Source organism: Schistocerca nitens, chromosome 1 (assembly GCF_023898315.1).
Source record: "Schistocerca nitens isolate TAMUIC-IGC-003100 chromosome 1, iqSchNite1.1, whole genome shotgun sequence".
Lineage (NCBI taxonomy): Eukaryota > Metazoa > Arthropoda > Insecta > Orthoptera > Acrididae > Schistocerca > Schistocerca nitens.
In genome coordinates, this window is record NC_064614.1 from 408,761,755 (window position 1) to 408,789,715 (window position 27,961).

The following is a 27,961-nucleotide window of genomic DNA, read 5'->3' on the forward strand; positions in this document are numbered from 1 at the left end:
TGTATCTTGGCCACAATAATGCGTTCACTAAGCTGTTTGTAGTAGCTTACCCGCGTTCCTATTTTGCTATTCATTATTAAACCTACTCCTGCATTACCCCTATTTGGCTTTGTGTTTATAACCCTGTAGTCACCTGACCAGAAGTCTTGTTCCTCCTGCCACCGAAATTCACTAATTCCAACTATATCTAACTTTAACCTATCCATTTCCCTTTTCAAGTTTTCTAACCTACCTGCCCGATTAAGGGATCTGACATTCCACGCTCCGATCCATAGAACGCCAGATTTTTCTCCTGATAACTACATCCTCTTGAGTAGTCCTCGCCCGGAGATCCGAATGGGGGACTATTTTACCTCCGGAATAGTTTACCCAAGAGGACGCCATCATCATTTAATCATACAGTAAAGCTGCATGCCCTCGGGAAAAATTACGGCCGTAGTTTCCCCTTGCTTTCAGCCGTTCGCAGTACCAGCACAGCAAGGCCGTTTTGGTTATTGGTACAAGGCCAGATCAGTCAATCATCCAGACTGTTGCCCTTGCAACTACTGAAAAGGCTGCTGCCCCTCTTCAGGAACCACACGTTTGTCTGGCCTCTCAACAGATACCCCTCCGTTGTGGTTGTACCTACGGTACGGCTATCTGTATCGCTGAGGCACGCAAGCCTCCCCACCAACGGCAAGGTCCATGGTTCATGGGGGGAGCTATTGCCTCCAATTTGCTGTTACAATCCGCTGTAGTGGTGGACTAAATCTGTCAATAGCTCGTTGTTGCCCATGGCAGTTCGCTTTGGCGACGATAGTTTTTCCCAAATCAAGATACACCGTTGCTCATAAAAAGTCGATGCCTGCTTGACCTCAGAGAGATGAATATCCCATGAATTGGACATCAATTATCTAGCAATGATCAAATGTGTTTTGTCGCGTGTCCGGTCCATCACGCATTTGGCTGTCAAGCAGACGGCAAGTACAAAACATGATGACATCCCTTTCTTGTGACACGCCGGATTAGACAGTCCTTCGTGACCAAACGAACACCTTCTTTCCAACACAGCGGCTGTCAAATTCAACTTCAGATCGGTGTATATTTGTTCATTTGTTTATACGTAAATGGTGGCCATTTTAGTAGGTACGGATGGAAACCCTGATCGCGATAGAGCTCAGCGTAGGTGAGAACATGCGGGGAGAGTATTTGAACCCCCCTTGAAATAGAACAGACTTTCCGACGGGAAGCTGGCTAGACATTGCCAGTACGGAACAGCGGCAGCAGGCGGCAGGTTGCGCAGACGCGATTTAACGGCGTGCGGTGATCGCGGTGCCGCATTCCTTTCGGGATTGCTGGCTGGCTCCGCCCCCGCATCGACCCGACCTGCATTCCAGGCGCCTCGCTGCACGCACGCCATCTGCGCGAGACGGTTTATTCGAGTGTCTGGATTCTCGAGCGCTCTGTAATTGGATCTTCGCCGGGTTGAAAAGGTGCTAAATTTTCATCTTATACATGTAAAAAAACTTATGAGTTCAGCAGTGAATTCTATCTAGATAAGAACACTATTACAGAGTTTCATCTTTTATATGAAAATGATTTTACTAAGCGGTGATTCTCCAAAGTGTTTTTTGAATGGAGAAATTAATATTGCCGAAAACGCAGCGGATCTAGCTGAAGAATAAGAGCTACGTACCTAGAAGGCGGAGTAGATTCGAATTCGGGGAGACTGAGACACTCAAATGTCCATCCAGGAATTCAGATTTAAATTCTACGTACTTTTCGTAAATAGATAAAATATCTGAATTGTTCTTTTGGAAAGTATGCGATCGAGTTTCTTCCCCAATCCGTGGCTGAGCTCAGTCTTCAGTGAATGTGTCGTGGACGAGACGTTAAACGTTAATCTTCCTCTGAATCTGAATACTTATAAAATACCATATGTATAACTGTCCTTCGTCTCTCATAGAACACTTCGTTTGGTACTAATATTGTACAGAGATTTCTGTAGTGATATTGTGGTATGGCCAACCGTGTAGTTAAACATTGTGTGTGGGTATGTAAATAATGGAGAAATTTACGGGACAAACAGATTTGTCATTTCAAGAATACCTGCAAGTGCTTAGTAGGATTGTCGTCTGATGTGTGTAACGCCAAATGGATGCCGGAAGTCCACGCTGTATTCTTCAAAACATTCCTGTCCTGAACTTGCACAATGGGTAGGTATTTTTAATCGTGAAAAATACAGTAGGCTATCAGATGCTCCCTCTGTGCAAATTGATCACTATACTGAAAAACTGCGTACATCAGTGATATAATTTTTTCCTCTGTAAAAATACCTCGAAACATACTGTACTGACATTGGCCTGTACTGTTTCGTACAGTAGTGGTCCATAGCTAAATACCTTGAAAAAGGGACGCGGAGAGGCGAAAGCCGCTACGAACTGTAGTTAAGAGTTGCTCTCACTGCAAATGACACGCTCATTTCACCATGCCAGTAATTTACGAGTAACCTGTTTTTGGCGAGTCCATTGTATATCTTCTGGAATTGTCCATTCTAAAGGTAACTGTGCATAACAACTGGAAATATACTTTGGATTTTCGGTCAGACCTTTGCTTATTTGTATAACAAGCTAATCAGCACCTGTAAGCAAAAACTCACACACATCCTGTTCTCTCGACGAACAACCTTTCGCTCTCCACTGTTTTGCTCACTTTGACCCCTCTCTCGATAGCATGGAACTACGGCAGCCAATGAACACTCAGACTGTCGTTTTGTAAAAAAATTGTTTATATATAGACGCAATCACTTCTTATGACAGTCATAACCGGTTTCGGCCATACAATGACCATCTTCAGATTCTAAAGGCAGCATACACTGAACACAGGTTCATGCGTTGTCAACCTGTGTTCAGTGTACGCCGCCTTTAGAATCTGAAGATGGTCATTGTATGGCCGAAACCGGTTATGACTGTGGCATAAGAATGTGATTGCATCTATAAATAAACAAAATTTTTTACGAAATAATCAATCACTCACTCCACTGACAAAATGTCGTTTTTTTTTTTCCAAAAAGGCCGTCGTTTTGTTCGAATCTGGTAAGTGTCTGTTGTAAGTTGAAACTGCTAGCTAGAGCAGTACTGATGTGCTGTCACTTGCCTTCCACGGGAAATACTGTTCCGCGTGAGCTATCCGAGCATGATTCACTGAGATACTCGAAGCCTCTCCGTAATTGTTGATACTGCAGACTCTGTCCTACTTTTTTTTCTATCATCACTGGGAGAAATGAAAAGGCGGTAAATAGTGTGAAGGGAGAGCACTTGTGGGATCAAAAAGGAAAATTGATCGTATCAGAGTTGTAATCAAACCTACCAGCTATGTATTTAGACACTGTCTACATTGTGCACCGAACACCAACAAAAATAAAATACAAATTCAACTTTTCACAAACCACCTACACAACAAATACTCCACCAGAGAGTAAAACGCTTCATCCCTGCTGACTGATTAGTTCTGTTCCTTAGTGATTAATGCCACGATCTGTCTTGAACGTGAAGTGACCATAATAACCAGTATACAGGTTGACACCATCATTATAAGTAGATCCGTCTGTGCTGATTCTGTCTGTTAGCTTTGTACAGAAATTAATTTATCAAGGTCCATTATTTTAGTTTCGCTATTGTTACAGCTTTCAAACTGACGCAACGTTACGAGACTTCATTTACTGGCCACCAGAGGCACACACATCAGTGCATTAAAAATCGTTCAAAAAATTTGAAACATATTTGTGCGGAAGTGGTCCTCATTTAGAATCCTTAAAAGGATGGGATTTGAGAGTAACGCAGTGGGGAGAGGCCTGCCTGTAATATTCAAATGCACACAATCACTTTAAGTAATCAATGTTTGGTTTATCTCGGAGCTTTGCATCGAAAGTGAGCGTTGGCACTTAGCCAGTCGCGCTGAAACGCCGAAGCCCAAGCGGAGCTTGCGGTTTTGGGCGGTACTGGCGACTTCAGCGGTTTTTCTGGGTTCAGTGACACGCATTTTCCCTGGCTACTAAAACGTAAAGACCAACTCTACTATCGTCTGTCTAGTCCTCCCTAGAAGGTGAAACTGTTCGATCGTAATATTTCTCGAGCTATTGAGTGAATCAAACATCCACTACTGTGATGTAACTTCAGAATTTGTCTGATTTCGGTCGAACAGCTGGCGGTATCCTATGGCGTTAGATTTCAGCTGCCTCTCTCCAAGGGTATGTAATAATCATTAGTTGTGAATAGTCAGATCCCTATTTGTATCCTGTACCATGACACCGGAAGCAGGCTGACGTTTGGACCGATTCGCTGAAGCTCAAGCCGAGGTTCCCCGGGTGACGGATCGGGAAATAAGAGTTGCCGCCAGGTAAACAATACTGAAACACGTGAATTAACAGCTGCGGACCACGGAATCAGATTAACACTGAGCCGTCGTGCCACTTAGTGCGTGGCCCTAGTATCTGGGGTCTTGTGTCCACGACGGAATTCCTTGGCAGCCCACAGAGCACTTACTCAAAAATTTGTTCTCTACTATCCAGTCCCTCATTTAAGGTTCCCTTCAGCGTCCTCGTTGACTTATTCAGCACACCGAGGAAAATTTTTAATTCATGAGACAAGAGGTAAACACTACGAAAGTTATTTGATGTGTAGCTCCACGTTTAATATGGTATTCGCTAATAAATAAGGTCCTTTAATGTCACTACAAAGTCCATTAGGGAAGCATTTTAATTACCACTGTTGCTGAGTGTGAATAAAATATAGTTTTTCGGTCTGTCTATAATTGGACTGCGGTAATAGTGAATTCTCAGTCATACCATTGAAGCAACTTAATAGTTACGGCCTCCACCATTCACAATTACGAAGAAGAGTTAAAACTCGAAAATTTCAAACACGGTTAATAAAAGCTCACATAATAACTTAGCTGCTCCATGTGATGAGATAGTCAACAGTGATATCCTCGGGGGTTGTTGCTTCAGTAAGTCCAGAGCCCGTCCTTGCTGATGTATTAATTTTGAAATAAAACAGTGTATATAACTTTTCTTGTTTTGTATTAAGACTGAATAGCACATACATACGAGGGTTGAATGCAAAGTAATGCCTCCACCTTCGTTAATTAGGTTTGGATGGGAATATTTTAATAAACCAAACGCAGTAATAATCCTTAAAATGTGATTTTTAATTACCAAAATTCACTTTTCCACATAATCACCAGGCAATTGGATACATTTCTGCCAACGATGAAATAGTTTTCTGAAGCCGTCACGGAAGAAGTAGACACTCTGTTTCCGCAACCAGTCTCTCAGTTCTCTCTACGTCTTCATCAGAAGAGTAATGATGCCCAACAAATTGTCTTTCATTATCGGGAACAGATGGAAGTCAGACGGTGCTAAATATGGACTGTATGGAGGATGCCGTAAGGTCATGAGATTCAGTCTCTTGAGTTCTGCTGTGTTGGCACGTGAAGAAGTGTAGTTTTTACCAAGCAAAGCAATAATGGTGGCCCATACGTTCTTGTGAAATACCGATTGTGCATGCAATTTCTCTGAGCGATACGACGATAGTCCTGAATCAGTCTGTCAACATTTTGCTTGTGAAACTCGGTGGTTGAAGTCACAGGACGTCCAACTCTGTCACGCACGTCAGATGTTCCCGCCTCAACATCTTCAAACTTACTCGCCCAACGACGCATAGTACTCACATCAACACAATCACCATAAACTGCTTTCTTTCTCTGGCGAATCTCATTTGGGATGACACCTTCTGCTGTCAAGAATTCAATGACTGCATGCTTAAATCTCATTGACTGACGGTCTGCGCATGGTTCCATATTTTACACTGTAACAAAACAACCGTTCAATGCTAAGGCTTCCCGCCAACTGGAGCTGTTGAAAAGAGACTACGGAACAAGCCAGTACCTGCCGCACACCAATGCTGTCAACTGTTGAAGAGTTACGAAGGTGGAGGCATTACTTTTCAGTCAACCCTCGTAGATGGTAGATCGTCTGGCAGCATCCCAAAGTGTCTCAGCGAGCTTGCATTATTGGCTTAAGGAAGCTGTTTGTGTGACCGATTCTCACTGACTGTCTACGACATCCTTACTGACTCTGCCTCTGCCTGCGTGCTCATGCGCCACTTTCTTTATATAAATTTAAACAGTTGAATACATTCTTAAATGTAAGATTTACAAAATAACAATTCAAAGTCATTAGTTGATTTTCTTTACTTACATCAAAAAATAGGCCACATATTGCCCTACATGTTTTGATATGCAATTTGGAAGAGTTTACTTAATTTCATGTACAATCTCAAGGAGTTTTACAGTACAATAATTCAAATTAATTTTAGTTAATAGTAACAAATTACTTTGAATAAAATATTGTTATTGGTATCTTTGATAGGTCTGAAGTAGAACTATCATGTTAATTAATCGTAATGAATATATAGTAGCTTTTCGGAAGCGGGGAGAAGTAAGATTTTCAAGTATTTGTTGTGCAACATGACTGCACAATTCATATCAAGAAATTTCAAGGTTGGATTATTAACGAACTGCTTACTTCCCTTAGTTACTAATATAAATTTGGTGACAAATCAATGTGAAATTTAATCTGAAATAGTAAACTCATTTGTATTAATTTTTTAAAGGGCAGTTTATTACTGGAACTGGATATAGGCATAACAGTATAAAGCCCAGAAAGTAAGAAATTCGAGCCAAATTGACCTGTTCAGAGAATGTTGACATAAGCAATTTCAGATACGAATATGAAGGTAGCCCCATTTCAAGATCTTTAGCAGAATAAAGTAAACGGTAGAGGTAACAAATAGCGTCCTTGACAGAGACTCATCCAGTGTGGCGAAGAATACCATGTACAGCGCAGACACGCTTATCAGTGGCAGTGGCAGCGGTTGCTGCCTCGAGGCTACAAGGGCCATTTCGTTGGAGTAATCGTCTGCTGTTGTGCCATGCATGGGGCTCGCTAGTGTCAACCTTTCGGGGATACGATGTCGCATTTTGGCAGACAACAATAGTGTGTTCACTTAGTGCTGTTGGTAACAGGTGTACACAGGCAAGGAAAAGAGGTAACACGCAAGCATTCGTGACGGTGTCTTGTCAAATTTTGTAAGAATAGTTTCAGTAACGCGAATAGTAATCATATACTTAGACAAAGTGCTTTTGATGACTTGAGACAAACAAGTTAGTTTAGGCTTTAACGTGAATTTGCCACTCAACATTAATTATTCTTCTAATAGCAACGTTCACGAAGTGTCCAGTGTAACCCGAAGGGAAAAAGCGGTCATTTTCTTGGAACCGCTTCGCGAACAAACCTCATGAGCCCAACGGCTATGAGACTAGTAAAAGATACTGAAACAAGTTAGTGCTCTGTAAACATGGCTGTTGAAGAATGGTGGTTTGTCGACAAAAGTTTCAACAGATCGTGATCTCTGGAGTCTAAAATGTGCGATAATGTGGATTACATTTTGCATGTGGTTATTTTCTATCTTACAAGGACCAATCCGTTTAGATATCGCACGCCGATTTATGATCACTAACGTTGCCAAGTCACCCCCCCCCCCTCTTTCATTACTGAAGACAAAATTACGGGAAAAGTTTCAACAAAGGAGATAACCATGCTGTCTTGAAAGAATAGCGTCAGTTATGTGTAGTTGGCGACCATTACAGGTCTACTTTCTGTTTATAAAATGCTAGCAGCTGTTGTATACTATAGATGTTGTTAGCACGTAATTGAATGGCAGCTGCTGCACTCAGAGGACGCAGAGATGATTTAACCTCGTCAAATAGGAAGAGAGGTCGCATTCAAGGAGTATTTGAGGGCATTGGTCTCTCTACCACTTCACTCTTACAAAACTTGTGGATATATTAAATTTCTTCTCATTATTGTGAAAATTGACTTCCCGAACGTTAGAAATGAGATTTTATAGCCGTTCGTAAAGATTCTTTTGAGGGACTCGAGGCTTTATTGTGACAGAAATCGGTAGGGTACGAATTAACAGTAAATTTGAGACAATGTCGGTAATACTTACTGTGCCTGTTCATTGCCCACCAGCCAACCTGTGGAATAGGCAAGACATCTGATGTGAGCGACAACAGTAGGTTGGCGCACTTAAGACCTAATATTCATTTGAAAGTTATGAAAAAAATTACAAACTAGTCCAAAATAAGTTTTTGAACATTTTTCCTACCTAGGCTAATGGAATAAAGCAAGTAAATTATATATAATTTAAACAATTTAGATTATAATGACAAATGATTATTTGTTTATACAGTCTCTGCTGAACATTTCAGCAGGCTAGTAAAAGCCTGTAAAAGTCTGCGTGTTGTCTTCCCTTATGACCAACATATGACCACACGCACTCAGTTAAATATGAGCTCTTGAAGCGTGCAGTTGAAAAATGGAGTCTGTGTTCTTATTAACGAAGCTTGTCATAAGAGTGTATGGAGTGTTTTCTAAAGACGTTACTTTGCCTGAAGATTATGATTATAGCGTTCTTTAAAAAAGAAGTCTTATCCAAATTTACTGTGCATTGTGTTGTTGAGCAATTGGTGTACTTAATCAGTTTTATTGTAATCCAAAGAAAAATTAAACCACTTAATCTGGAAAACCAGTACGTAATGCCTATAACGAAATCAATCCCTCTGAAGTTTACTCAGTCTCGTGAGCACAGAATTATATGGCCCTGTGCAATAAACTGATAAAATTCCCTACGCAAATAAACAATTAAATAAATTTTCCTTAGCTCTTGAGTCGCAACAGATGTAATCTTGGTATTCTGTTCTCTCCACAGTAGGCGTACAAAATATTCAATCTTGGCTCAGCGAAGTGCAATGCCGGCCGTAAAATAGCTTCACACAAATGTCACACGACATGGTAGCGGATGAGATACTGATAACAGGATATGTTAAGACCGGATGTTTCAGTTTGAAACTTGTATTCGGAATAAAGTTTCATCTTCACAAAATCTAACATGAAACATTTTACATTAACTTCAAAATCAGTGAACCTCTCAATTGTTCTATAATTCTTACTTACTGGCGTAATTAAAGACAGTTGAATTGTTACAAGACTTCGTTTGACAAAATAGATTCCAAAATTTAACTTGTATCAGGATTATAAAACACACAAATTTCAAATCGGGTATACCTAAGTAGCGTGGCAGGGGGTACCAGTGCATTGTTAGTGCAGGTTGCCTATATCAGGGGGCAGGTATGCACTTGGGGGCAAACATTGTTCTCGGCGGCGTCGGCCGTCGAGTAGGGGGATGTGTTTTTTATTAATGATCTTTTGTGTAAACTGTATTCCATCGATTTCACCGAGCAATAGGATGCTGCGAATTAAAAAAAAGCCACCCCATGCATGTGAAAAATATCTATTTAATTAAGTTGCATAATTTTTTTATATCAACATGGTTTAGCGGTACAATAGTTTGGGGGGGGGGGGTGAGTGGGTGACCTGGAGAACAGCAGGTTAAGTGTAGAACACTAGGTTAATTTGCATAATTTTTATGTAAAACGCAGTACGATAGTGTAAGTACGATCGTGTAAGGGGGTGGGTGACGAAGAATGCGCCAGAAATGGTGTTCAAAAGCATGTGAAATTCGAAAAGTGTATGAGAAAGTGGTGGGAGGACATAACTAATTACTTAATTTGGTATCAAAGGCGGTACTAGTTTAAGGAAATGGGGTGACATGGAAAACCACTTAACAGAACAATAGGTTAAGTATTTGGTCCAACCTATCCAGCCATCACAGGCTGAGCCCTTTTCCAGTCAATTCCTAGGAAGAGGTGATGGTCGGATGACTTAGGTTAGTGGAGTTAGCCGAAGTGCCCTTTTTTCCCGCTATTTTCTTAGGTTAGTGGAGGTACCCATGGTATGTTATTGTCCTGATGGAACTTAAACTTCGTCATTTTCTGGGGGAGGGGTGGGGGGGATTTACCAGTGGGTTAGAGGTGCTGGGTGAGGAACAATGGGTTAGGTTAAGTGGCTGTCAATCAAAATGAAGATTCTTTTAGCAGAACAATAGGTTAAGGACCTGTCAATCAAAGGAGAACAGTAGGTTTGCCCCTGAGTGCATACCTGCCCCTGATGTAGGCAGCCAGCACTAACAAATGCATTGGTGCCCCCTTGCCCCACTACTTGCCTAATCAACCTATACATTAAATCTGATGGCAAATACTTGGTTCCTACATTCAAGGGACGGTACTGTTAGAATTAGCAACAGTGCTTTGCTGAATACTTAAAACTAAATATACAAAATTTCATTACTTTGCAAAACTGTATTACACTGTGTTCATAGGCCAACAGCCAAATTCTCACAGCTAGCCACTAGCTTAGTGTCTTACATCCTACCTTTTACATAGTGCAACGGCAACCGCTACTGCGCTCCGCGCGCCGCTACTTAACAATCGATTCTGCCACTCAGGCAACATCTTTGGTTCATTGATGTCAAAGATACAATCTGTTCTACATGTGATAACCATTTCGTGCCATTTTTCGTGAAATATATTACAAAATCAGGCTCCACGTACAAGTGGACCCTCACATGGTGAAGAGAAAAAGTGCTGTTTTGCATAAGAGTTGACTCAGAGCTAAAATCAACGTGCAAGTGCCCAGAAATGAAATACGTAACAATTTCATCTTTTTGGCCAGTCGTGTTTCGACACCTTTTAACAAACAAGGTGTCTATAACAAAAGGTTTTGTGACTTCCTAGAAATTATAAAAAAGTAGATTTAGTTTGCGAAATCCTATATGTATTCCCTGCTAGGTAAATGATAAAAACTAAGCGTAGAAAAAAGGCCTTTTGCCATGAATACAAAGATTAGAAAGTTGTAACGAAGGTAAAAAAGAATTTGGAAGTTTCATTTCAAGATCAAATTCTTACTAAAGCAGATGGTAGTTCTAAAAATTCATCAACCGAATATGATGATCTGATAGAAAAGCTAAAAACTCAGCGCCGTATTACAAACAAAGAGGATAATCTTAATTTTATCATTTTACAGCCATGTTCTTGGAGTCGAGCGAAAGTTAGTAACAACTTTAACGTGTCAGAATGTTTAGTTAACAAGGCATTTAGTAAACGAACAGGGAATTTTACCTGCATTACAAAAGAAAAATGCATCGTGTTTGATCGACGAAACGACGATCAAAAAGGTTGTTGGGTTTTAGGCGTTTTAAAGGTTATTAGGTTTTAGTCGTTTTATGCCTGACAATATAGAATACAAACAGTGGGTGACAAAGGAATTATTGACCATCATAAAACCACGAGAAGTGAATTTTTTTTTTTTTTTTTTTTTTTTTTTAAGAGTTGTTAACGGACCTTGAAAATCTGAAAATGCGTTTATTGCCAAACCTCAAGACAAATTTATGAAAGACAAAAAGCAAAACCTGGCTGTTTATGATTAATGCTTAGTTCTTGCCGACTTTTCTGAAAACTATTCCTTTGTTGTTCAAGACGTACAAGGACACCACAAGATAAACAAACAGGCCACAGTTTATCCGCTTGTGTTCTGTTAGAAAAAGCAAATGAAGTGTCAGTTTCTTGTCATAAATGACCACCTTGAACACAACACCACAGCAATGTACGTTTTTCAACTGCAATTAACGCAATATAAAACAGCACCACCCTTCCAGAAACAAACTGATTTTCTTCTCTGATGGTGATGCAAGCCGGTATAAAAACAAAACAAAAAAATAATATCCCCTTTCACAAAGATTTTGGACTTGCTGTAGAATGGCACGACGTGTGTTGGTGCTGGGCGTGCAACAAACCGAGTGGTCACAAAATCTGGGGGGCTGCAGACCTATGAGAACCAGATCTTGACACCCCAAGAAATGTTTAAATACCCATGAACAGGTAAAAGAAATTACCTATGTTTTTGCAAAGTGTGGGGAAGTACTATACGCTAATGTCGGGGGGGGGGGGGGAGGGGGGGGAGTGTAATCATGTCAAAAGATTAAAGGCACTTATACACCCCAGTCACATAACTTGCTCAAGTGTAAGTTAACATCATCATCCCCGGATAGTGTTCATCAGTGTGGAAAATGTGTGCCACTGACAATTCAGAATAGACGTAGTGGATTGTGTGTTCGATGAACTGTGGTGGTTTGACGAAGTTGCTAATATTGACTATCAAAACCAAGAAGTGCATGCTACATTTTACCACATACCAAGACCAAAAGTTGAGAAGGATCACGTTCGAATGCCAGTTACAAATGTACTGAAGAAGCTACCTCCCCTGGAAATTACAACCGTGACTTGGCAAAATTTTAACCTAACGCCCAAACTGAAGAAATTTCTTAGATGTTCAGTGTACAACTTAGTAAAAATAAATAATAAGAAAGTAATTAGTTGGCTCATTTTCAGTAAAAAATATCAAATAATCGTAGATCTGTTTATATTATATAATTGATGTACTTCATTCCATTTGTCTAAATGTTGCAGTTGTTAAAAAAACCTGTTTTTGACTCATTTGTAATTTTTTCATGAAATTTATACTAAAGTTTGATATCATAAAAGTTTATTAAGTGTTTTTCAAATTTTGTTCTGTTCCCCTAACAAAAAGGTACTGCAGGCTAAAAAGTGAAAAAAGTTCAAAAATCTGTTTTTTAGTAGTCTTTTCTAGTGTAAACTTCTCACCGTTGAGAAACTATCAAAAGTAGCAATGTCATAGCACGGAAAATATTAAGGCTGAGAAATTGCCACTTCTTTGAAAAACTGCTACTGTTCAAATATTGAGGTCTTTTAATTTGATACCAATAACTTTCAGCTATTAAAATATATTACAAAATACATTCAACTAGGTGATAATGGTTTTAATTGATAAGCCAATGTGTGCTGAACTAATTGTTTTTCATTTGAAAGGTAGGGCAGACCATTGCTGAAATATTTAAAAAAATGCTATAGCAAATGCAAAAAAGCTTGCGGCCTGAAACAAAAATGGCTGGCGTCTTTTAATGATAAACAGTAAAAAAATTGGAAATATTTTTGTGTCCACTAAACATTACGGAATTCATCCACCAAATGTAAAAAAATTTCTGAGTTGATGAGGCAACCAGTGCTGAGCACTAGATATGGATTGACCCAGATAATATTCTGCAGTCAACATTTAATTCGTTAATTTACTGACGATTTGGGAAAGATTCTCCCGTTACAGCAAGAAACTGTTACGAAAGACATCGTTCGTCTCGCTACAGCAACAGTACGCCTCCTCCCCCATATTCTTGTCAGAAACAAGTCCAGTTCTTGCTATGTTATGCGGTTCTAGGCGCTTCAGTCCGGAACCGCGCGACTGCTACAGTCGCAGGTTCGAATCCTGCCTCGGGCATGGATGTGTGTGATTTCCTTAGGTTAGTTAGGTTTAAGTAGTTCTAAGTTCTAGGGGACTGATGACCTCAGATGTTAAGTCTCATAGTGCTCAGAGCCATTTGAACCATTTTGTTATGTTATTGTGAAACAAAGACAAACACCAAAGGATACTCTTCAATCACTGAAGCAGACCACATATAATATGGTATTATGGTCAATATACAATAAACATCCACGATTCTTCATATTAATCCACATTTCTCTTGTTGCTTTACATTACACAAAATTACGTTTTCGAATAATTTTCGGGTGAAATCAAGAAAGTGCGTTGTTAAAGCGTTAGCCTCAAATTTACTTTGATGATTCTTTTCATATCGAAGTAGTTTTGTTAGTGTAGTTCTCAATTTTTTAAATGATACCAAAATTTAGGTTCGTGTACTATGTTTTTCCTATTAGAAACAAACTGAATATAGCGTGGGTTGTGCGCCTTTCGGTAACAAATTATACCGTCCTTGAAGATAACTGTGTGTCGTGAAATGATCACACTAATGTCGGCGGGGCTTCAGCTCTGCCTAAAACCGCTTGCCCTTTGTCAGAGGTTAATGATACACACTCTAGGATTTTTACTGCCGATTTAAGTTACATAGCGTTCATTGACAGCAAACGAAATTTACGATTTAGCGAGGAGAGGGGATGTAGGCCTGTAAAATATTTTATGGAATATGCCCAATACGGCATATTTGTCGAAGATATTTCTTACAAAGTTGCAGAAACAGCACCTGGACTGGCTATATAAGGACTCCTCTGTGGTCAGAAGAAATTACGAGCTGTGACCTTGGGCGACCACGTTTGCATTACATCCGTGTAGATTTCAGTTGAAGTTTGTCTCTTAGCATAATTTCTCTGCCACACACTGCACGATGAGCAAATACGTGTTCGATGAAACAGACGTAAGATAGTAATTGACTTGTACTGTTGTAGTCTTGTAGATTTCACAATTTATTTGAAAGTGGGCTCGTTTCTTACCAGAGATTAGTGTGTGCTCTAAAAGCACCCTGTCAGCTATGTTTGCCGTTCTGGTGATGTATAATGGTGCTCTGATGGTTTGTACGTCGTCTCTGTTGCAGATCGTCCACATGATGTGGTAAGCGCATTGAACGCCTTCTCGCCGGCTCTCGCTCCCAAACTCTACGGATCATGAAAATGGTGTTGTCTCAACGGCAGCGGGAGGAGCTGTAAGTATACAACACAGATCAACCTTAAAGAAATTTCCAACTCACCTCAAATTTCCGTGAAGTTCTTAATCTTATTTTGAAGATAAAAGAAGAGAATTACTTTCTTAATTTTGTGTAGAAGATAAAGAGAACTACCGTTATAGCGCAGGCGCAGGTTCAGGGCTCTGCAGCAATATTAGTTATCAGAAAATGGGGAAGATTTTTGGCTCAAAACTCAGCAACGAAGTTGTAGTCGCATTGTCCTTAGGCACTGTATATTTCACACAGTTGTCAGTTCTTGAGATACTTGATACAATGAAAGGGAATCCAATGTAGCAAACCACTGTATGTAATGTCAATTTGCCGTAACTAAAATGCTTTCACAGTCTGCAATGTGTCCCAGGAGGGAGGCCAATATTCAGGGATATGACACGAAGATAATTGGAAGCAAAAGGCTTCGTATGGACATACGCTGTATACCGAATGGTTTCAGAGATAGAATACATTTAAATGTAGATTGTGTGGGTTTTTTACGTATATTGCTTCCAGAATGCGATTTTCATTCTGCAGCGGAGTGTTAACAGTAGAACTAACGGTGCACCACTTCAACAACGGGTTGCTGTTTCAGCACAGGTTATTCCAATACCTGTTAAAAGAAAAACGGGAAGAATATGTTTCACGCAATGTGCTCAAAACCCTAATACACTCCACGATCAGGGTTTCGACGTTTCTGAAAGCACCGACGGCATTCTTTGACGGCGGTGGCGGCGGCAGCAGCAGCAGCAGCACCACTAGCACTACCATCGCAGAAGCCATAAATGCGCACCGTCTCTCCTTTTTCGTTAATTTACATTATATGTGTGGCACTTTAGCTAGCGCGTGATAGGATGAGGTATAATAAAATATCAAAGAGTTTGGATGAGTAAGACACGATGTCTATCCAAAAAAATTCCGGAACTTTGTCAACAAAATTTTTCTACACTTAACCGTTTACTTATTGTGCATGGTCTCCTTCGAAATATTCTCCTTCACAACTGATACACTACTCCCAACGCCGTTTCCACTTCCGGAAGCAGTCTTGGTAGCCTCTTACACCACGTCCTACGTGAGCGGTAAACGCGAACGCGGCGCGCTGCCGGTCCGCGTGAACAGACGAGCGACGTATTGTGAAGCTACGTGAATTGTCAGCTACGCGGCGGTTGATTAACAGTTCACGAGGAAAAGTGTTTTGCGATTTTCTTGGAGTAAAAAAATACTGTATGGTAATGAAGCAAAGCTACATCAACTCCTATAGTTAGTTTTAGAGATTCTCCTTTTCCTTTAAAAAATTAAAAAAAAACGCTTTTTTCGGTTTTGGAAGTTTTCTTCACTATATAATACTTCTCATTTGAGTATAAGAAAACTAATTGTTACAAAGAACTGATTTTTCCTTATCTTACAGTATCATATCGCAGTTTGATGAAGTGTCAATTTTTTCGATATTTGTCGTAGTCATTGTGATAATCAATTTCTAAGTGAGCTATCGTATCAGATTTAGAGTGTTTACAGTGAAAAATGTGGTCGCTGGCTACATTACATTTGGTTAATTTTAGGTGATATGTTCCTGCGTATAAAATGTAGCCGACATATTGAAATTGGTTTTTAAAGGTGAAACAAGCCATATCTCACCACAGAACGGGGAAAGATGCTGGAGTATTTTTATTAGAGGGCGCGGGTGCCGAGCGCGTTGCCTGAGCGCGCCATCGGCAAGTAGCCTGCAGCTCTCAGTCGTGAATAGTTGAGGGAGCAGACGCGTTATTCTGGTGTCAGCACACTTGCTTTTCAGTACACTGCATTCATTATGGACAGAAGAAAGACATTTTTGATGGAAAACTCGTATCTCAAGTATCAAATACTGAAGAAATCTTGTCTAAAACAAAGAAATGAAACTATATTTCGAAAAGCATATTCATGGAGAATTTCACCATTTGTATGAAGAACTGAAATGTCGACCTTTTGCTATTCAAGGAGTATGCTCGAATGTTACCCACAACTTTTGATTATATCGTCGACGCTATAAAACATGTTCTGCCATCAAATTCAACTAATTTCCAGTGACCTGTTTTAGTTGAAAGGTTGATGATAGTGACGTTAATAAGGTAAGAACACTAACAAATAATAAATCATTTTACTTCTTTATTCACATTGCTGCATGTACTTAATCTTTTACATTTCTCAAACAGTGGTAAGATCTGAATGATCAACTTGTGGCACCTGTGGCGTATTTAGATGCCTCGAACAATAGGTCTTCATCATTGTTATCTTCTTGGTCCTGACGCTGTATCTCTCTCTCTCTCTCTCTCTCTCTCTCTCTCTCTCTCTCTCTCTCTCTGATTGGCGAAATGCGTATACCCCATCTTTTTACTTATGTTTATTTCTGTTGTAACCGATGGATTTATCGAGCCTGAAGGTATGCTATCATTGTGGGTAGTTTCTGTTGCTTGGGAAATCAGCAGCATGGCCTGCTCTGTCTGTTCAACTACAGGAGCCTGAAGTTCAGGCTCATCGTCGTCGTCAACACTACTGTCATTGAGTCTCGTAACTAATACTGACAGTAGCACTCTCAAAGGCATTTTCTGTGTCCCTCATATCCATTTCGTCTTCTAGAGTAGAAACACATGTAGAGTCAAATTACGAAGACGTGCTCACTGCTGAGTGTTCTGGCTGAAAGTTCCTTTTTGTTTTTCGTTGTCAAAATATCATTTAAAAATAGCATAGACTCAAAATTTGGCCAAGTGCCTCTTCATACCGGTCCACTGTCGACGCAAGCCCCAGAAAGAGGCTTAGTTATTTTTTTTTCAATTCTTTTGCAAACTTGTCCCTTGTATTTTTCAGTTTTTTCTTTGCGACTTCACCTGAAGTAAAAATTTAAAAAGAAAGACTTCAAAGCATCACGGTACTAAAAAGTTGTTATACTGTCTCTTTAACAGTTGTTTCTGTGGGGAACTCTACGAATTGTTGACTAGATTGTTTAGAATTAATGGCGAGAGGTATATCCGCACCCAGTGAAAATGGAACTTTCCATACGCCATATGAGCTGAGCGAACATGAGGCAAATTTAGTATCGAAACTCCCCATACTACCGATTCATCCTTGTACATAGAAGCTTAGGAAATTAATGCGATTGTTTAACGACACAACTGATGATATACATAAGCCTCAACAGTTAACCGTGCTCTTCTGGCAAATTTGACCTACGTGATTTATAATTGCTTTTCTACTTAATCGCTCTATATCATAACTGATTGCGTGTTGACGATCTGTTTCAAAAGATGCTAAAGGCACATAATGGCAGGATATCACTCTGAATACTACAGTGACTATAATTTGGAGCTTGTTAGCGTGTCAGCAAAGACAAGCACAGCATTCTGTTGCCAGCAATTGTGAAAGGGACAGGTTGTATAAATAAATATATTATTTGTTGACGTTCCCTATATCGCGTTACATACACAAAAAGGAAAAAAAATACTATTGATCAATTTAGAACCTACCACATTTTTAAACAAATTTAAAAAAAACATAAGAAATTAACAGATTTTTCATCATTCCAGGTACTTAGCCACGGACATACCATTCCGCCAACTCACTTTTTCATTCAGAATTTCTAAAACGGCTATTCCCACATTCGTTGCAGAGTTTCGTAAAGCTATCTGGACAACACTCATAATGAAGCAAATGCCCGAGGCAACAGAACATTACTTTAAAAAAATAGCATTTTTTTGGGGACAGATGGCAATTCCCTAACTGTGTTGGAAGAATAGATGCGAAACACATTCGTATTAAAAAAAAAAAACTAAATCTGGTTCTATGTTTTACTGCCACAAATCCTCCTTTTCCGTTGGATTATCAGCAGTCACCGACGCAAATTATAGGTTTTTCATGGTGCATGTATGCTCCCACGGCAAAGACAATGACGCAGGTGTGTTTGATGAATGCCCCTTCCGACGTCCAGTAGAAAAGGGAAGACTAAAACTACCAGAAGAAGAATTTTTGCCAGTATCAAGTGTCCATATGTTTTTCTAGGTGATGCAGCATTTCCACTAACAGAACATGTAATGAGGCCTTTTTCAGAAAGAACGACTGCAGGTGACAGTTTTATATCTCTTCACTACTTGTTATCTCGGGCAGGAATTGTGGTAGAATGTTCATTTGGTTCTTGTTGTTGCGGTCTTCACTCCATAGACTGGTTTGGTGCAGCTCTCTATGCTACTCTATCCTGTGCAAGCTTCTTCATCTCCCAGTACCTACTGCAACCTGCATCCTTCTGTATCTGCTTAGTGTATTCACCTCTTGGTCTCCCTCTACGATTTTTACCCTTCACTCTGCCCTCCAATACTAAATTGGTCCCGTGAATCCTCAGAACATGTCGTACCAACCTATCTCTTCTTCTAGTTAAGTTGTGCCACAATTCCTCTTCTCCCCAATCCTATTCAATATATCCTCATTAGTTACGTGATCTACCCACCTTATCTTCAGCATTCTTCTGTAGCACCACATTTCGAAAGCTTCTATTCTCTTGTCCAAACTGGTTATCGTCCATGTTTCACTTCCATACATGGCTACACTCCATACAAATACTTTCAGAAACGACTTCCTGACACTTAAATCTATACTCGATGTTAACAAGAAACTCTTTCCTTGCCATTGCCAGTCTACATTTTATATCCTTCCTACTTCGACCATCATCAGTTATTTTGCTCTCCAAATAACAAAACTAATCTACTACTTTGTGTCTCATTTCCTAATCTAATTCCCTCAACATCACCCGATTTAATTCGACTACATTCCATTATCCTCATTTTGCTTTTGTTGATGTTCATCTTATACCCTCCTTTCAAGACACTGTCCATTCTGTTCAGCTGCTGTTCCATATCCTTCGCTGTCTGATAGAATTACAATGTCATCGGCAAACCTCAACGTTTTTATTTCTTCTCCATGGATTCTAATTCCTTCTCCAAATTTTTCTTTTGTTTCCTTACTGCTTGCTCAATATACAGATTGAATAACGTTGGGGATAGGTTACAACCTTGTCTCACTCCCTTACCAACCAAGCGAGGTGGCGCAGTGGTTAGACACTGGACTCGCATTCGGGAGGACGACGGTTCAATCCAGCGTCCGGCCATCCTGATTTAGGTTTTCCTTGACTTCCCTAAATCGCTCCAGGCAAATGCTGAGATGGTTCCTTTGAAAGGGCACGGCCGATTTCCTTCCCTATCCTTCCCTAATCCGATGAGACCGATGACCTCGCTGTCTGGTCTCCTTTCCCAAACAACCCAACCGAACTCCCTTACCAACCACTGCTTCTCTTTCATGACCCTCTACTCTTAAACTGCCGTATGGTTTCTATACAGATTGTAAATAGCCTTTCGCTCCCTGTATTGGATCCCTATCATCTTCAGAATTCGAAAGAGAGTATTCCAGTCAACATTGTCAAAGGCTTTCCCTAAGTCTACAAATGATAGAAACATAGGTTTGACTTCACTTAATCCGTCTTATCTTAAGTCTTACGGTCAGTATTGCCTCACGTGTTCCAATATTTCTATGGAATCCAAACTGATCTTCCCCGAGATCGGCTACTACTTGGTTTTACATTCGTCTGTAAAGAATTTGTGTTAGTATTTTGCAGCCGTGACTTACTTAACACTTAGTTCGGAAATTTTCACATCTGTCAATACCTGCTTTCTTTGGAATTGAAATTACGATATTCTTCTTCGCCTGTCTCATACATCTTGCTGACCAGATGGTAGAGTTTTGTCAGGGCTGGCTCTCCCAAGGCTATCAGTAGTTCTAATGGAATGTTGTCTACTCCCGGAGCCTTGTTTCGACTCAGGTATTTCAGTGCTCTGTCAAGCTCTCTACGCAGTTTCGTATCTCCCATTTCATCTTCATCTACATCCTCATTTCCATAATATTGTCCTCAAGCACATCGCCCTTGTTTAGACCCTCTATATACTACTTGAACCTTTCTGATTTCCCTCCTTTCTTAGAACTGGGTTTCCATTTGAGATCTTGATATTCATGCAAGTGCTTCTCTTTTCTCCAAAGGTCTCTTTAATTATCCTGTAGGCAGTATCTGTCTTACCCCCTAGTGAGATACGCCTCTACATCCTTTCATTTGCTCTTGGACATTTTGCACTTCCTGTCGATCTCATTTTTTGAGACATTTGTATTCCTTTATGCCTGCTTCATGTACTGCATTTTTATATTTTCTCCTTTCATCAGTTAAATTCAATATTTCTTGTTACCCAAGGATATCTATTAGCCCTCGTCTTTTTACCTACTTGATCCTCTGCTGCCTTCAGTATTTCATCTCTCGAAGCTGCCCATTCTTCTTCTACTGTATTTCTTTCCCGCATTCTTGTCAATCGTTCCCTAATGCTCTATCTGAAACTCGCATTCCGGAGGACGACTGTTCAGTCCCGCTTCCGGCCATCCAGATTTAGGTTTTCCGCGATTTCCCTAAATCGCTCCAGGCAAAGGCAAGTGTGGTTCCTTTGAAAGGGCACGGCCGCCTTCCTTCCCTAAGCCGATGAGACCGATGACATCGCTGTTTGGTCTCTTCCCCTCAAAACAACCTAACCCAACCTCTCTCTGAAACACTCCTACAACCTCTGGTTCTTTCAATGTATGCACGTCCCATCTCCGTAAATCCCCACCTTTTTGCAGTTTCTTCGGTTTGAATCTACAGTTCATAACCTATAGATTGTGGTCAGTCTACATCTGCCCCTGGAAATGTCTTACAATTTAAAACCTGGTTGGTAAAGCTCTGTCTTACCATTATATAATCGATCTGAAACCTTCTGGTGTCTCCGGGCCTGTTCCACGTATACAGCCGTCTTTCGTGATTCCTAAACCAAGTGTTAGCTATGATTAAAAATGATGCTCTGTCCAAAATTCTACCAGGCGGCTTCCTCTTTCATTCCTTACCCCCATTCCATATTCACCCACTACTTTTCCCTTTCATACTACCAAATTCCAGTCCCCCGTGACTATTAAATTTTCATCTCCCTTCAGTATCTGAATAATTTCATTTATCTCATCATAAATTTCTTCAATCTCTTCGTCATCTACTGAGCTAGTTGGCATATAAACAAACTTGTATTACTGTGGTAGGCGTGGGCTTCGTGTCTGTCTTGTCTACAATAGTGTGTTCACTATGCTGTTCGTAGTAGCTTACCCGCATTCCTATTTTTTGTTATTCATTATTAAACCTACTCTTGCATAACCTGTATTTGATTTTGTATTTATAACCATGTATTCACCTGACCACAAGTCCTGTTCCTCCTGCCACCGACCTTCATTAATTCCCACTATATCTTTCAACTATCCATTTCCCTTTTTAAATTTTCTAACCTACCTGCCCGATTAAAGGATCTGACATTCCACTCTCCGATACGTTGACGGGCATAGCCCTTTCACACATAGCTTCCTCCTCGGGGGGGGGGGGGGGGGGGATCCACCTTTCTGTGAAGTTTGTGGCGTTCAGCATATTGTGGCTCCGTGTGTCCTGTATACTGATAATAGAGCAGCCCTTGGTTCGCTGGAGATCTGCCCGACACCGATACCAGTGTTAATAGTGGTGAAATTTGTGAACTATCAGGCCTCATCCCTAAACTGGTGGGGAAGGGCGGCAGACTTTAGTAAGTTATAAACTGCTCTGCTTATGGGGACAGCCTTCGTCCCCACCTATGAGATTTCCTTTTAATTTTTCGCCAGGGCGCTGATGACCGTGTTGTCGAGCGCCCACTCAACCCAAATCATCATCATCCGATACGTAGAACGCCAGTTTTCTTTCTCGTGATAACGACGCACTCCTGAGTAGTCCCCACCCGGAGATCCGAATGGGGGACTATTTTACCTCCGGAATATTTTACCCAAGAGGACGCCATCATCATTTAACCATACAGTAAAGCTGCATGCCTTCGGAGAAAATTACGGCTGTAGTTTCCCCTTGCTTTCATCCGTTCGCAGTACCAGCACAGCAAGGCTGTTTTGGTTAATGTTACAAGGCGAGATCAGTCAATCATCCAATTACTGAAAAGGCTGCAGCCTCTCTTCAGGAGCCACAGGTTTGTCTGGCCTCTCAACAGATACCCCTCCGTTGTGGTTCCACATACGGTACGGCTATCTGTATCGCTGAGGCACGCAAGCCTCGCCACCAACGGCAAGGTCCATGGTTCATGGGGGACATTTGGTTCTATAACGTCTAAATTTAGAATTTTGCATAAACCTATCAAAACTAGTGCGGAAAAGGCACTACATATTGTTAAAGCGATGTGTAACAAAGTTATCGCTTTGTTACACATCATCATCCGTGATCTTGAATCAATAAATGAGCCAGAGGTGGCATTTTTCCAAGATGTATACCGAATATACCAAATACACCTTAAGGCAATTTATTAAAGAGATAAAAAGTATCAACACGAGCAGCTGTGCAAGTAAAATTTCAGCTATGTTAAGATGAAAAACACACCGCAAATCGCGTCCACTTCGCGCGGAAATCAATTTGATCGCGTCCGCCTCGCCACAACTCGCGTCGCACACTGCCTCCCCGCACGTGCGCGCTCACGTAGGACAATTTGACCGCTGGCCATTGTTTGATATTTTCGCGCGGTCGCCGCACAGCAGAGCTTTTGCAACAGTTTACTCACGTAGGACGCCGCCTTAGTGGATCGCGCGAAGAGCCATCTGCGAATTATCTTTTATCTCGTCTATCGTTGCAAAAAAAAAGGTCTGCAGGGGCAAGGTTTGGAGAGTACGGAGGATGAGCCAGCACAGCGATTTCGTTTTTTGTGCAGTAGTCTTGCACCAAAAGCGATGAATATGCAGGTGCGTTAATCGTGATGCAAGAGTCATGAATTGTCTCGCCACATTTCAAGCCGTTTTCTTCTCAGATTTTCTCGCAGACGTCGCAACACGTCCCGATAGTACCACCCATTAGCGTTTGTCCCCGGGCAACTAATTCTTGATGAACTAATCCTTCGAAGTCAAAGAAAACTACCACCATTGCTTGGACATTTGTCTTGGAGAACCGTTCCCGGCCCATTGTGAAGATTGAACCTTGGTTTCGACATCAAAACCGTCGATCCACGTCCCATCACCAATTACGTTTCTCTTAAGGAAGTTCTCGTTCTCATTTGCGGGCTCCAAAAGCTCTTCACAGATTGCGAGGCAAAGATCTTTTCTGGTCTTTACGCATGAGCCGTGGGGGCGAACTTGTCGGCAACGCGATGCATTGCAACATGCTGTCACGATTTCATGACATGATCCAACTGAAATGTTACATTCTTCTGCAATTTCTCGGACAGTCCGTCTTCAATTGGCACGCACAGTTTTGTTGACGTTCCTGGCATGATAGTCGTCGGCAGACGTCGAAGGGCGGCCTGAACGAGGGTCATCGTTAAACCTCCGTTACACACGTGATCATTTTAACACCATTACACGCACGCGGACTGAGAGTCCGCATTTCATTTACTACCAGTTTGACGAATAATGTTATCAGTTTTGTAGGGAAATATGTTTGAACATGGACAATATAAATAAAGCATTGTATTCGTAAACATTGGGGATTTGAGCATCAGTACTGTAAAAAAAAAAATAAATAAAAATAAAAAAAAGATGCAATTTACCCTTAACCTAAAATAACATTTGCTGCTACCACCGAAATTACCGTTCATTCGGTTTTATGAATGAATATTAAGCAACGATTATTTCCGGAAAAATAGTAATTTATGGCACACAGGCTGTTTCAGGCAAACCATTCACCGTGGTTGCTATTGTCACTGCATTCACTGCACAGGTATGCTGCGACATGTTCCAGAAACACACATTTTTGGCACAGCCTGCAACAAAATCTTGTTGGCCTGTTTTTCGTCCTATTACGGAAATTGCATCTTCTTCAAATAGGTACTTGTGGAGCTCTTGGAGTGAATTCTCATTTCGGTAATCCCAAAATTTCCGTGATAAGGTTCTTGATGCTTGTTGGAGTATTTGCTTTACTAGGATTGACAAATAACCACGCAAGAACTTTAGATAGTTTTTTGTGGGAATGGCTGAGTTTGAATTACGTATCCATTGAATCCAGCAAAATTCAGAAGAGAGGAAAAAATTATAAATGGCCATCTTTCCCAACATACAGGTCAGATTTAACGATACTGACATTTTCGTCCAGAAAATGCTCGCTTTCAGAATCACATTCGCCCGCATCTCGTGGTCGTGCGGTAGCGTTCTCGCTTCCCACGCCCGGGTTCCCGGGTTCGATTCCCGGCGGGGTCAGGGATTTTCTCTGCCTCGTGATGGCTGGGTGTTGTGTGATGTCCTTAGGTTAGTTAGGTTTAAGTAGTTCTAAGTTCTAGGGACTGATGACCATAGATGTTAAGTCCCATAGTGCTCAGAGCCATTTGAACCATTTTTAGAATCACATTCGAAGTTTGACTCTGCATCACTACAATCTTAGCAAGCTCTTCGTCCATCCATTTCGACAGCTGTTCGTCATCCATCAACCTCCTGAACATAAGAAGTAAAACTTCTTCGAGGAATCATTGTCGGTCGTTGAAAATGTTCGTAAATTGATTCATAAGTAGGGCAACTAAATTTTCTAAGAAAGAAAATAAATATACAACTTTTACAAATGTCATTATTTATATTTTGTAATATTACCAGAAAAAAATACGTAGAACAACTGACTACAGAACACACGTCCAAGAATGCACCCGCGCGGACTGACAATTCGCACCTCATCAGTTTGCTGCTTCAGACAATGACTGACTGCAGTTGTTGACAGTGATTCGTTAAGGAAAGAGGGGCAGGTAGAAACATTCACTAACGGAAATATTAAATTCTTAATTCATTGTTGACCGGAAGTTAAAACCGCGGGCTCACAGTCCACGGTACATGTAACGGAGGGTTAAGTTCCGTTCGGCCATTTTTAAACCGTGTGAAGCGTTCGTAACACCGAGTCCCGCTTAAGCACTCATCACGTAGGCTGTTTAGACTTCGGTGCGTATGACCCCAGTTGTTTTTTGCGCCATAAAGCAAAACAAAAACAATCACGTAGGCGTCCTTCATCATTTGGTGTGTGTGTGTGTGTGTGTGTGTGTGTGTGTGTGTGTGTGTGTGTGTGTGTGTGTCAAGGTTTTCTTGAGTTTCACGCAAAATTTAATGCAGACGCGTTGCTCCTCTAACTCTGCCATCTCGAAATTCGCAAACTGTCTGATACATCGATCCAACACACAAGTGGCGCGAAATTACGAATGTTCAGAATTTTTTTGAAGAGCCCTCCTACATGCGCGCCACTAGCCCAGAAACAAATATTCAACAAATGTGTACGACGAAAACCGGCCTAGAGGCGATGGAGGGGCATGGAACAGGTAAACCCTTCTGATTACGATACAAGGTTCCTTTGGACATGCACGCAGTTGCGAATACATTTAATGTACTTCTGGCAAGTGTTTGTGTCTATATACGAGGGCCGTTCAGAAAGTAACCTCCGGTTGATTTAAAAAAATACACCAAGTTAAATAAAAATATTTTAATATATACATCTTACAACTACATCTTTGCACTATTTTTCTACATAGTCTCCATAGCGATTGAGGCACTTATCGTATCTCTTCACAAGCTTTGAAATTCCTTCTGCATAAAAATCACCCGCTTGTGCCTGGAGCCAGCCTGTGACCGCATCTTTGAGCTCTTCGTCGTCATCAAACCGTACAAGAGAGTCTTAGAAATCTGTGGAAAACCAGTAGACAACTCCGACATTGAGAAATGTCGATTTTTCACGAACTTTTGCATCAACTGTCTGAACGAGTTCGTCAGTCACCAATGATGGTCTACCACTCCTCTCTTCATCATGAACGTTTTCTCGTCCACTTTTAAATAAACGTACCCATTCACGGACAACTCCTTCACTCATAACTCTTGGTCCGTACATGGCACAAAGCTCACGATGAATAGCTGCTGCAGAATATCCTTTGGCTGTAAAAAACCTTATGACAGCACGCACTTCACATTTGGCGGGGTTTTCTATTGCAGAACACATTTCAAACTGCCACAAAAACTAAACTAGCGCAGGTACGACGTTCACTCGACCACGGCTTGATGCCGACTGACCTGTTGAGTGCGTGAACGCACAGATGGCGTCGCTACTCCCCCCACAACCCGCACTGTGACCAATCGGAGGTTACTTTCTGAACCGCCCTCGTAATATATATATATCTCCGGGCACCTTCATCTTATAGTATCAACAACATATTGTTACAGCAATAGTGAAGTCTTTTAAAGGTATGGACGGACGGATAGGCCTATTACCGAAGAAAAAGTGGCCATTAGTGTTTAATAAGGGTTGTCATTGGTACTGCTTGCATAATGATTCGGATTTCACCAGGCGCTGTCGTAGACGACATTTGCCCTGCCGAGTGATTCATTCATTCATTCATTCATTCATTCATTCATTCATTCATTCATTTTCTGGTCGTCATATAACAGGTAAATACGAATTACCTTTCCTGAATATTGAAGAAATTCTTTGGGACTGGTTCAGATACCTTCTTGTTAAGCGGACGGTCACGTTATTGCCGTAATAGTATGTAGCGGCTTTTTTTTAGCTCCATATCGGAATGGGGGATAGAAAATAGTGAAAGTGTGTGCTTCCAGTCCAAAAATGCACGCTGGCTGAAGCGCACATATAGTAACAAACAGTTACGGCGTAGAGTAAAATTTGGTGACTGGCTTTTGTATGGCCGTTGACACTGATGATCTGCATTGTTATGCGTTACATTTAATGCGTAACGCTGACCACACAACCATAGAGCACAACAGGATATGTCGTATTATTAGATTTAGTAATTTTATTAATTGCTGATTCACTATACATGCAGCCGACGGGTGCTGTAAAACAGCTGTAGTTAAAAAGTTTCGAAATGGAAAAGTAATAAGACTATGGCTAATGTCCCAGAAGTGACCGACCTTAGCGAAGAGAAATATATTTAGTTAGCGTATATTCTCTTAACATAATTCATTTTTCTAAACATTTCCCATCTTTCGTCGAGCACTTGCATTGTTTTTTGTGCCAGTGAAAGCATGTCGCAAGATTTACACTGCACATATAAAAGGCAATAAAAAGCTAAGCAACCAGAGTAACTTCATCGTCAGTATTTCCGTTGCATGTTCGATTCATAAGTAAAAGCGGAAGTGTAATGCTCACCGCCTTCTGGTCCACACATCTTCGGCTGCAGACCTTTCCGCTCTTCCCCATCTTTACCGTGTTCTGGCCTTGTACAGACTAGATTGTTATAGTCAGGTTCATGGGTCGGCAGCTCCTTCCACTTTGAAACTGCTTGACCCTGTTCACCATTGTCAGGTGCGTCTGGCTATTG

The 27,961-nt window shown here is 40.9% G+C and overlaps 1 protein-coding gene across 1 annotated transcript in view; it reads left to right on the forward strand.

Moving 5' to 3' along the window:
* LOC126249687 (lissencephaly-1 homolog) overlaps positions 1 to 27,961 on the forward strand; it is a 202,622-nt gene that overhangs the window by 80,166 nt on the left and 94,495 nt on the right. The window contains exon 2 of the mRNA XM_049951368.1: positions 14,460 to 14,567. Within this exon, the coding sequence (XP_049807325.1) occupies positions 14,530 to 14,567 (38 nt within the window). The 5' untranslated portion in view covers positions 14,460 to 14,529. The remainder of the gene's footprint in view (positions 1 to 14,459; positions 14,568 to 27,961) is intronic.